Source organism: Oncorhynchus keta, chromosome 1, assembly GCF_023373465.1.
Source record: "Oncorhynchus keta strain PuntledgeMale-10-30-2019 chromosome 1, Oket_V2, whole genome shotgun sequence".
Taxonomy (NCBI): domain Eukaryota; kingdom Metazoa; phylum Chordata; class Actinopteri; order Salmoniformes; family Salmonidae; genus Oncorhynchus; species Oncorhynchus keta.
This window is the reverse complement of record NC_068421.1, coordinates 94,600,326-94,612,965: the sequence shown is the minus strand read 5'-3', so window position 1 is coordinate 94,612,965 and position 12,640 is coordinate 94,600,326. Positions and strand designations below refer to the sequence as shown.

At 45.7% G+C, this 12,640-nt stretch overlaps 1 protein-coding gene across 5 annotated transcripts in view; it reads right to left on the bottom strand.

Moving 5' to 3' along the window:
• The window catches only part of LOC118381460 (tyrosine-protein kinase RYK), a 257,241-nt gene extending 246,681 nt beyond the window's left edge, over positions 1-10,560 (bottom strand). For 2 of the 5 annotated variants that reach the window (XM_052467217.1, XM_052467221.1), the window contains exon 1: positions 8,972-10,559. In XM_052467217.1, the coding sequence (XP_052323177.1) occupies positions 8,972-9,272 (301 nt within the window). In that variant the 5' untranslated portion in view covers positions 9,273-10,559. Of the gene's footprint in view, positions 1-8,971 lie in introns of all 5 variants that reach the window. The other 3 variants (XM_052467237.1, XM_052467246.1, XM_052467227.1) reach the window with 3 other exon arrangements.
• Positions 10,561-12,640: the final 2,080 nt, after the last annotated feature.

Sequence of the window (12,640 nt, the reverse complement as noted above, 5' to 3'; positions counted from 1 at the left end):
CTAGTGGACAACAACACTAGAGGTGGGACACACTACCAGGCTAGTGGACAACAACACTAGCGGTGGGACACACTACCAGGCTAGTGGACAACAACACTAGAGGTGGGACACACTACCAGGCTAGTGGACAACAACACTAGAGGTGGGACACACTACCAGGCTAGTGGACAACAACACTAGAGGTGGGACACACTACCAGGCTAGTGGACAACAACACTAGAGGTGGGACACACTACCAGGCTAGTGGACAACAGGCTAGTGGACAACCTAGAGGTGGGACACACTACTAGGCTAGTGGACAACAACACTAGCGGTGGGACACACTACCAGGCTAGTGGACAACACACTAGAGGTGGGACACACTACCAGGCTAGTGGACAACACCACTAGAGGTGGGACACACTACCAGGCCAGTGGACAACAACACTAGAGGTGGGACACACTACTAGGCCAGTGGACAACAACACTAGCGGTGGGACACACTACCAGGCTAGTGGACAACACCACTAGAGGTGGGACACACTACCAGGCTAGTGGACAACACCACTAGAGGTGGGACACACTACCAGGCTAGTGGACAACACCACTAGAGGTGGGACACACTACCAGGCTAGTGGACAACACCACTAGAGGTGGGACACACTACCAGGCTAGTGGACAACAACACTAGAGGTGGGACACACTACCAGGCTAGTGGACAACAACACTAGCGGTGGGACACACTACCAGGCTAGTGGACAACAACACTAGAGGTGGGACACACTACCAGGCTAGTGGACAACAACACTAGAGGTGGGACACACTACCAGGCTAGTGGACAACAACACTAGAGGTGGGACACACTACCAGGCTAGTGGACAACAACACTAGAGGTGGGACACACTACCAGGCTAGTGGACAACAACACTAGAGGTGGGACACACTACCAGGCTAGTGGACAACAACACTAGAGGTGGGACACACTACCAGGCTAGTGGACAACAACACTAGAGGTGGGACACACTACCAGGCTAGTGGACAACAACACTAGAGGTGGGACACACTACCAGGCTAGTGGACAACAACACTAGCGGTGGGACACACTACCAGGCTAGTGGACAACAACACTAGAGGTGGGACACACTACCAGGCTAGTGGACAACAACACTAGCGGTGGGACACACTACCAGGCTAGTGGACAACAACACTAGAGGTGGGACACACTACCAGGCTAGTGGACAACAACACTAGAGGTGGGACACACTACCAGGCTAGTGGACAACAACACTAGAGGTGGGACACACTACCAGGCTAGTGGACAACAACACTAGAGGTGGGACACACTACCAGGCTAGTGGACAACAACACTAGAGGTGGGACACACTACCAGGCTAGTGGACAACAACACTAGAGGTGGGACACACTACCAGGCTAGTGGACAACAACACTAGAGGTGGGACACACTGCCAGGCTAGTGGACAACAACACTAGAGGTGGGACACACTACCAGGCTAGTGGACAACAACACTAGAGGTGGGACACACTACCAGGCTAGTGGACAACAACACTAGAGGTGGGACACACTACCAGGCTAGTGGACAACAACACTAGAGGTGGGACACACTACCAGGCTAGTGGACAACAACACTAGAGGTGGGACACACTACCAGGCTAGTGGACAACACTAGAGGTGGGACACACTACCAGGCTAGTGGACAACACTAGAGGTGGGACACTACCAGGCTAGTGGACAACACCACTAGAGGTGGGACACACTACCAGGCTAGTGGACAACAACACTAGAGGTGGGACACACTACCAGGCTAGTGGACAACAACACTAGAGGTGGGACACACTACCAGGCTAGTGGACAACAACACTAGAGGTGGGACACTACCAGGCTAGTGGACAACAACACTAGAGGTGGGACACACTACCAGGCTAGTGGACAACAACACTAGAGGTGGGACACACTACCAGGCTAGTGGACAACAACACTAGAGGTGGGACACACTACCAGGCTAGTGGACAACAACACTAGAGGTGGGACACACTACCAGGCTAGTGGACAACAACACTAGAGGTGGGACACACTACCAGGCTAGTGGACAACAACACTAGCGGTGGGACACACTACCAGGCTAGTGGACAACAACACTAGAGGTGGGACACACTACCAGGCTAGTGGACAACAACACTAGAGGTGGGACACACTACCAGGCTAGTGGACAACAACACTAGAGGTGGGACACACTACCAGGCTAGTGGACAACAACACTAGAGGTGGGACACACTACCAGGCTAGTGGACAACAACACTAGAGGTGGGACACACTACCAGGCTAGTGGACAACAACACTAGCGGTGGGACACACTACCAGGCTAGTGGACAACAACACTAGAGGTGGGACACACTACCAGGCTAGTGGACAACAACACTAGAGGTAGGTAGAAGGGCTGTAAATGTATGTCACTGACTGAGTCTTTGTCCCCTCTCTGTGGCAGCGTTACCTGTAGGTACTTTAGAGAAGACCCTGGTCCACTGCCTGACAGACCTACTTATAAAAAGCACTTCTGAGGGAACCTGCCTTAACCCTTTCACAGTTATCAAATCCAGCTGGATTCTTTTACCAAAACAAAAACAAAAACTCATGTTTTCTCTACCAGGAGACGGAGAACGCAAACCATACAGGACTAACCAAATTTGACAACCTCCCTTTCAGCCTGATGCGAGACAACCCAGATGGCCTCGTATCAACAAGGAAAAGTGTTTTCTAAAACTGTGGCCATATTACACTACTTAGGCCTATGTCTTTTACACAAAACAAAAACTCATATTACTCTACTTAGGCCAATGTCTCAAAACCATACAGGACTAACAAATTTGACACTACTTAGGCCTATGTCTCACGTAACTATCGTCATATTACACTACTTAGGCCAATGTCTCACGTAACTATCGTCATATTACACTACTTAGGCCTATGTCTCACGTAACTATCGTCATATTACACTACTTAGGCCTATGTCTCACGTAACTATCGTCATATTACACTACTTAGGCCTATGTCTCACGTAACTATCGTCATATTACACTACTTAGGCCTATGTCTCACGTAACTATCGTCATATTACACTACTTAGGCCTATGTCTTATGAACGTAACTATTACAGTACTTATTGATTGAGGCAATCAGGGAGAAACGTGCCCTCTCCTGTAAATGCTTAGAACACCAAGACTCCGTCTCCAACGTTGTTTACATGGTGTGTCAGCGCCAGGGATCGGAGCAGACTGATTGTAATGTAAATACAGCCAATCGTGTTCCACCATTCAAAAAGCAGCAGAGAAATATGAGACATGGCCGGGGTGTACTCATCAGTCCAAACCGTTGCTAACAGTTGCTAATGGAAAAAAAACATTTTTTCCACAAAAAACAAGAGTTTATATTGGACAAATTCAGGTAGGTCCCTCCACATTCTATTTGTTTCCGTTTGGTTTCTAGTGAATAATTACTTGCACATCATCATATGCACATCTATAACTCCAGTGTTAATTTGCTAAATTGTAATTACTTCGCTACTATGGCCTATTTATTGCCTTTACCTCCTTACTCCATTTGCACACACTGTATACAGACCTTTCTATTGTATTATTGACTGTATGTTTGTTTATTCCATGTGTAACTGTGTTGTTGTATGTGTCACACTGCTTTGCTTTATCTTGGCCAGGTCGCAGTTGTACTGCAGACAGAGACGAGGAATAAAATAGAGGGGCATTTTAATTGTGCTGTTAGAACGCTGACCGTGGACATTTTGCCTGACAAATAACCTCGACCCCAAAATGTCATGACCATCACAGCCCTAATGTGGTTCTACTTCCCTATATCCTACCCAACTCCTGCAGCAGCGAGCTACTCTGCGACTCCTGCAGCCGCTACTCCTGCACTCCTGCAGCCGCTAGCTACTCTGCGACCCCTCAGCCGCTGCAGCCCCCTGCAGCCGCTAGCTACTCTGCGACCCCTGCAGCCGCCTGCAGCAGCCGCTAGCTACTCTGCGACTCCTGCAGCCGCTAGCTACTCTGCGAACTCCTGCAGCCGCTAGCTACTCTGCGAACTCCTGCAGCCGCTAGCTACTCTGCGACATCCTGCAGCCGCTAGCTACTCTGCGACATCCTGCAGCCGCTAGCTACTCTGCGACATCCTGCAGCCGCTAGCTACTCTGCGACATCCTGCAGCCGCTAGCTACTCTGCGACCCCTGCAGCCGCTAGCTACTCTGCGACCCCTGCAGCCGCTAGCTACTCTGCGACCCCTGCAGCCGCTAGCTACTCTGCGACTCCTGCAGCCGCTAGCTACTCTGCGACTGCTGTGAATCCTGCAGCAAAGTGAGTCTGATAAGTATCTGTAAAATGAATTACAGAGCTTTGGAGACCCCAGAGAGAAGGAGAGGAAACGTCCGAGAGGGATGAGTGGAAAGCAGGAAGACACGTCTTCTCTATTGGAGTCCAGGGTCAGAGAGAGGTGACGAGAGGGTTTTGCTGTTGATCTCGGGTCTAAGCATAATCCTTATTCAACTAGTGTGTGGTAGGATGGATATCTGGTAGCTGTGCTTTTGCTACGCCGACCAGTTTGTGACAAAACAATCACTTCTTGTGGAAAAACCTAAATAAAATAAGTCCTATTTTTAACAGAATGAACTCAATATGCAGCCAGAAAACTCTTGAATATTTTTTTTTTGTCCAACCTCGAGATGACCCCAAAATGGCACCATATTCCTCAAAATGGCACCCTATTCCCTTTGTAGTACACTACTTTTAACCAGGGCCCATTGAGCACCATGTAGGGAATAGGCTGCCATTTAGGACATATCCCCATGATAAAAAGGCGGGAGCTCCTGATGTTAATGTGATATCTATGTAGCAGAACAGAAGCCCAACTCTCGGCCCGTTCCCCAAAGGATCACAGTCCCTTACAAATGACCCTTTCATTCTCAGTCACTAAATCTGCACAATCACTTTGCTTGCTGCCTGGAGAGGCAGCACCTGTTACCTAAACAAAGGTGAAATAGCCATGGCAGAAGTAGTCTGGGTACCAGTCTGTTTCACTCCTTGACACTCCTGTTATGCTTAACGTTTCCATATGACACCGAGTGCAAGGAGCGGAATATTAGCTAAAACAGATTGGTACCCAGGCTGTCAGAAGGATATGCTGCTGCAGGATTCACAGGAGTCACAGAGTAGCTAGGTGCTGCAGGAGTCACAGAGTAGCTAGGTGCTGCAGGAGTCACAGAGTAGCTAGCTGCTGCAGGAGTCGCAGAGTAGCTAGCTGCTGCAGGATTCGCAGAGTAGCTAGCGGCTGCAGGAGTCGCAGAGTAGCTAGCTGCTGCAGGAGTCGCTGCTGCAGGAGTCGCAGTAGCTAGCTGCTGCAGGAGTCACAGAGTAGCTAGGTGCTGCAGGAGTCACAGAGTAGCTAGCTGCTGCAGGAGTCGCAGAGTAGCTAGCTGCTGCAGGAGTCGCAGAGTAGCTAGCTGCTGCAGGAGTCGCAGAGTAGCTAGCTGCTGCAGGAGTCGCAGAGTAGCTAGCGGCTGCAGGAGTCGCAGAGTAGCTAGCGGCTGCAGGAGTCGCAGAGTAGCTAGCGGCTGCAGGAGTCGCAGAGTAGCTAGCGGCTGCAGGAGTCGCAGAGTAGCTAGCGGCTGCAGGAGTCGCAGAGTAGCTAGCGGCTGCAGGGGTCGCAGAGTAGCTAGCGGCTGCAGGAGTCGCAGAGTAGCTAGCGGCTGCAGGAGTCGCAGAGTAGCTCGCTGCTGCAGGAGTTGGGTAGGATATAGGGAAGTAGAACCACATTAGGGCTGTGATGGTCATGACATTTTGGGGTCGAGGTTATTTGTCAGGCAAAATGTCCACGGTCAGCGTTCTAACAGCACAATTAAAATGCCCCTCTATTTTATTCCTCTCATCTCTGTCTGCAGTGGTCAGGCAGTCGCGGCACAGATAGAACAAGGAGCCAGATGTTTCACCGGATGTATAAATCTGGTAGTCTCAGTCTCTTTAGCTAAATAGACTGGTACTCAGTCTCAGTCTGCCACTCCTTTGCCAAAGAGACTGCTGCAAATCTCAACGTTCAAAATACAGCCGGCTTTACAGCTCAGTTGCTGACCGACAATTGGTAACTTGTAATATTTTCCAAGATAACGTTGCGGGTGTGGGTGCACATTTGGCGCAATATAGAATTAGAATGTTATGAAAAACAGACGATATCGCTAGGGCTTGCTGCGGTCAATCCCCTTATGAAAAACAGACGATATCGCTAGGGCTTGCTGCGGTCAATCCCTTGTGAGAAGGCTGTGTCAATCCAATAGCATTTTGCTCAAAAGTGACTAGAGAGGACTCCGTAATAGAGAGAAATAATGACAGAAAATATTAGCCTACAAGATTCAAAAATCACTCAGTCGCATCCCATTTATGAGAGGAATATATCATGATATGCTTACATTTTTACCATTTTGTTATGCTAATTTCAGTTATATCATCTGTCCCTTTCTCTTAAAATATCTAGCCAGGGGTCTCCAGAGTGGCCCAGAGGTCAACGGTGTTGCATCTCAGTGCTTGAGGGGTCACTACATCCCAGGGTTCGCTCCCAGGCTGTGTCTCCGGGAGACCCATAAGGCGGAGCACATATTGCCCAGCGTCGCCCGGGTTAGGGGAGGGTTTGGCCAGCCGGGATTCCCTTGTCTCATTATGCGCTAGCGACTCCTTGCGCTCTAGCTGACTTCAGTCGGCAGCAAGACAGTGTTTCCTCCTGACACCTTTGGTGCAGCTGGCTTCCGGGTTAAACGAGCAGTGTGTCAAGAAGCAGTGCATGTTGGCAGGGTCGTGTTTCAGAGGATGCATGGCTCTTGACCTTCGCCTCTCCCAAATCTGTGGAGTTGCAGCAATGGGACAAGACTAACAACCAATTGGAAATCACAAAATTGTGGAGAAAAAAAAAAAGTGCTAAAAGTACCCCCCAAAAATGTTACTAAATTATTATTTTTTAAACATTAAAAACATTAAAAATATATATATATATTTAACTAGGCAAGTCAGTTAAGAACAAATTCTTATTTACAATGACGGCCTAGGAACAGTGGGTTAACTGGCCTAGGAACAGTGGGTTAACTGGCCTAGGAACAGTGGGTTAACTGGCCTAGGAACAGTGGGTTAACTGCCTTGTTCAGGGGGAGAATGACAGATTTTTACCTTGTCAGCTCAGGGATTCGATCTTGCAACCTTTCGGTTAACTAGTCCCAACGCTCTAACCACTAGTCTACCTGCCGCCCAGTCTAGCCAGAGCACTATGCTTAAGTAAGCACAACTACAGATAATGTTACAGCAAGGGGTATTCAACCAGGGGATCCACAAAACTAGATATGTTATTTAAGTACTTTAAAAAAAATAACATTTAAAAAAGTGATATATTTCTATGTTATGAATATTAGCAACAGAATAAAACACATTTTAAATAACATACCAACTGTATAAACAAGGGTAATGTTCTTTATAATGTCAACTTTATTAACTCCTAATCTTTTTACACCCGTTGGAGCTAACTATACTCACTGAAGTATCTGCATAGGGTTGAACAAGAAGCCATGAGTACAATGCCACTGGCTGCTGGTAAAGCTTTCTTGACTTGGACATGATTTTTTGCCATCACACGGCTAACCTTTGTTTAACCAGCTGCTACTAGACCACATGTGTTAGGAGTTGGCCTTTCTAGCCAATAGGCAGTTACGAGTTTACACTTCTTCCAATTATAATGTGGGGAGGTCAAAATAATAAAAACCAGCTTCAAGTGAAGTCCATCTGTGAATCCCAAATGGGACCAAGTCCATCCCAAATGGGACCAAGTCCATCCCAAATGGGACCAAGTCCATCCCAAATGGGACCGAGTCCATATTACCAGAGGCTGTTAGAGCTTCTCTCAGCTCCAACGTTTATTCTCTCCTTTCCTCGTGGAAATGGTTGCTCCAGCAAAAAGGCCCAGTTTTGCCGTTTATCACTACGATAATGACTGCTTCCAAACCGCTACCCGTCCCACCTTCTAGTGCACATCTCTCGCTAGCTAACAAACCCCCATATTAAAAACATCCAATGAACAGGATGGCTGTCGTTTTTGCACTAGTGGTGTATAATGGTTATTACACTGGTAGTCAGAACATAGGAATAGCCTAAATTTCAGTAACAACACAAAGAACAGTCAGTCAAACAGGACCCCATTGAATGTTCATTGAACAGCATAGAAGCTAGGCCATCGCCTACTGTTCATGCAATGGGTTCATATGGCTCGTGTGAGTATGGACATACCATTATGAGATGGTTTCACAAGATCTCAGATTCATTTGTTTCTTTAAATATACTTCTAAGAAGTGAATTCATGTGTTTGGCTTAGAATGCATGTAACCTGGACTCGCTGGTCTATTCAGTCCTGGGGGGGGGGTCCTGTTTCCATCCCGCATAGTAGGTGTCTGGATGCACATTACATTGTGTGATCGCTAATATACCATAGATATATTATTACCGTAAGTATTGCGTTAACGTTCAGCTCGAGTGTAATTTACCCTGTCCAGAAGACACTACCGTCAATAGGCTCGGAGAGGTTGTTACCGTCTATGAATGAGTTAACGTTCCTCGGAAAAGAAAACCACTTCCTCAGCGGTCCATATTGTCTGGACTCACCTGAAGTTATTACCTAACCGGTGCAGCTTAGCCGGTTAACGTTAGCTAACTAGTTAGTTAGACAGTTTTACAAGCAGTCCAGAGTATACAGTACACCCTCACAACACACACCAGTACCACATACATGTAAAACTAACTCCTATGCCCGATACCTAACTAAATAGTTATGATTAACATGAGCTAACCGCTAACCAACTGCTAGCTAGTTAGCTGTTTTTTTTTAATCAAGTCCTTTATTTAAAATGTATATACATGTGTGTGTGTGTGTGTGTGTGTGCTTACCCAAAAGCTTGCTGACCTCCTCCTCACTCATGTAGACGTTGACACTGGGGTGGTTGTTGATGTCCAGAGCAGAGACAGTGCTAATGCTGGGGTTGGCGAGACACAAGGTCCCTTCCAGCAACAGCAGGAAAAAGAAAGCCCCGAGTCGCCACTGAACCCAAGGTGTCCAGCGTCGACACACCGACGGGTTGCCACAGCGGAGAACCAGTCCCCGTTGCCCCAACAACATTACAGTTGTAGCCGTTAGCTGTTGTGTTTCTTCACGAGTTGGGATTTTATTACACTTTTTTTTTTTTTTCATCCGTAGCTCAAAAGTTAATTCCTAAAAAGATAACTATTTGATGTTTAAACGATCATTTTTGTTTTTGTTTTTGTTTGGAGTTTAGCCGTTTTTCTTGATAGTTGATTAGCTAGCTAACTGATTAGCCGAACAAGCTAACTTCGACCAGACTCGACCGTTTGGTTTGGTTTGTTGGTTCTTGTCAAGTTTGTAAATGTTTAAATACAATTCTACATTCGCAATCTTTTACACGTATTATATTACTTTGATCTATTTCATTTTAGAAAATATAAATAGTTCAGATTTTCCACGACTATAACATATCTATCTTTTCATGGTCCGTTCTTCCACCTGTGTGAAGCTAGCCACAATAGTGAACTTCTTCTTCTTCTTCTTCTCCTTCTTCTTCTTCTTCTTCATTGGGGTCGGCGGATCACATCCGATTTAAAGGTGCACACACCACCACCTACTACATTAAAGCGGAAGGCCAGTCACGGCCTATCTACATTAAATTCTCTTCATTATTCCTGTTCCTAAAAAGGAGAAGAAAAAAAATACACCACAAACTAACCCTACACCTATTATAACACTATTTCATAACAATCACCACCCCATAAACTGTTCTGCAGTAAAATCTTATACACCCAGGTAATTCACTGCAGCTGCCACCTACACTCATTAAAAACCCACTACCCCATTCCACTACTTTCAACCTATTTGTTCCTGCACGGTGCCACCGACCTGGAAGGACGGGACACCACCACTCAACACACCCTGTAACCCTTCTGATGTCAAATCTCATATACCAAAGTAGTTCTCTGCAGCTTCCACCACAACATCTATTTTCTGTGATTTGCATTGCATTTCTGTGGTACGGTTGATAACCATTTCTATGAACTCTTTAGAAGCCAACCTTACTGAAACATATATCACTCGTTGGCCTATCCCTCTGTGCTGGCACAGATCTACTACTCACAGGGATCCTCTCATGATCCCTTGACCCATCCTCCTCTACTTTCTTCACTGCCTCAGCATACAACCCCTCTGCACTACCCTGACCCTGGCCACTTCAACCTGCATCTCTCCCTCCAGATACTTCCGATCGCCAGTAACATGGAGCGGCAGGGTAGCCTCGTGGTTAGAGCGTTGGGCCAGCTGACAAGGTAAAAATCTGTTGTTCTGCCCCTGAACAAGACAGTTAAGCCGTCATTGTAAAGAATTTATTCTTAACTACCTTGCCTAGTTAAATAAATAAAAAATTAAAACACGAGCGCCCCTACAGTTGACATACACAACTTTATCCACCGGAACTATACAATTCTCTGTCCCATGCCCTCCCGTACACTTCCCAAATAGTGGATTGAGTGGTTCGCTTTCAAAATAAAAGTCCCCCAAAAGAAAATGATTCAAACGGATATAAATATTGGAATCATTCCATATTTGGACGAGTTATTATATTAATTCAACAAAAGACAATCATTTGTTAATTTGACACAAAACAAGTAAACATAAGTTGCAATTGTACCGTGGATGTAGTAGAATTGCATTGTGAGCATACTTATGTTTACTGTACAACCTAACCTATGGATGTTGCACCCATGAAATGGGGTATCAGCCTACTCGGTGACACTCACAAAACATAACTCTGTACAGTTTACACCAATATTATAGTATTAGCTCTTATTGTGGAACTCTGAAAAAAACAGTGTGAAATGAGACACATTAAGCATACAGCCTACAGTGGGCATTGAACATACAGTACATATACGGATGTGTACAGCCTAAATTAGAGACTGTGCACCCTTTGAAATGGGCTATCATTCTACTCAGTGACACTCACAGAACACAACTTTGTACAGATGACATGAAACACAAAATGAAACCTCTGAGATTCAATCTATATTTCATTAGATGATTTCATTAACTTCATGAGTAATTCAAAACAGGCATATCATAAAATTATATCACTCAGCTGCATCTTTCTAAACAAGTACTGTGTTCTCTGTCAACTCATACAACAGTCCTTTGTCACAAAATTGGTTAATTCTTTACCCTGAAAGGACTGCTTTGGAAAACAAACACACATAGATACCTCAACTGCCTCCGTCTGACAGTTTTAACATCAACGCCAGAATTCATAATCAAAGACAATATCGAATCTGTACAGAATGCCCTTGATTTCAGTTTGTTTCATTAAGCCAACACCTCCTTTGGCCGCCTTTCCTTTCAGTTTGGTATTGCTGTAAGGAATTCATTATTCTATAACTTAATATTATGATTGTTTCATTGAGCCAACACCTTCTTTGGCCGCCTTTCCTTTCAGTTCTCTGCTGCCAGTGACTGAAACGAAATGCAAAAACCACTGAAGTTGGAGACATATCTCCCTCACTAACTTCAAGCATCGGCTGTCAGAGCAGCTTACCGATCGCTGCAGCTGTACACAGCCCATCTGTAAATAGCCCATCCATCCAACCAACTACCTACCTCATCCCCATATTTGTTTTTTCTGCTCTTTTGCACACCAGTATTTATAGCAGTATTTCTACTTGCACATCATCATCTGCACATCTATAACTCCAATGTTAATTTGCTAAATTGTATTTACATCACCACTATGGCCTATTTATTGCCTTACCTCCTTACTTCATTTGAACACATTGTATACAGACTTATTCTATTGTGTTATTGACTGTACGTTAGTTTATGTGTAATTCTGTGTTGTTGTTTTTGTCGCACTGCTTTGCTTCATCTTGACCAGGTCGCAGTTGTAAATGAGAACCTATTCTCAACTGGCCGACCTGGTTAAATAAAAGTTAAATGCATTTTTTTAAAAGCCAGATTTGACCAAATTGTTGTAGACATATACACTGAGTGTACAAAACATTATGAACATCTGCTCTTTCCATGACATAAACTGACCAGGTGAATCCAGGTGAAAGCTATGATCCCTTATTGATGTCACTTGTTAAATCCACTTCAGTCAGTGTATATGAAGAGGAGGAGACAGGTTAAAGAAGGATTTTGAAGCATTGAGACAATTGAGACATGGCTTGTGTATGTGCCATTCAGAGGGTGAATGGGGGAAGACAAAAGATTGAAGTGCCTTTAAACGGGTTGTGGTAGTGGATGCCAGGCGCACCGGTTTGTGTCAAGAACTGCAACGCTGCTGGGTTTTTCACGCTCAACAGTTTCCTGTGTGTATCAAGAACGGTCCACCACCCAAAGGACATCCAGCCAACTTGACACAACTGTGGGATGCATTGGGAGTCAAGATGGGTCAGCATCCCTGTGGAACGCTTTGGACACCTTGTACAGTCCATGACCTGACGACTTGAGGCTGTTCTCAGGGCAAAAGGGGGCTCAATATTAGGAAGGTCTTAATGTGTATA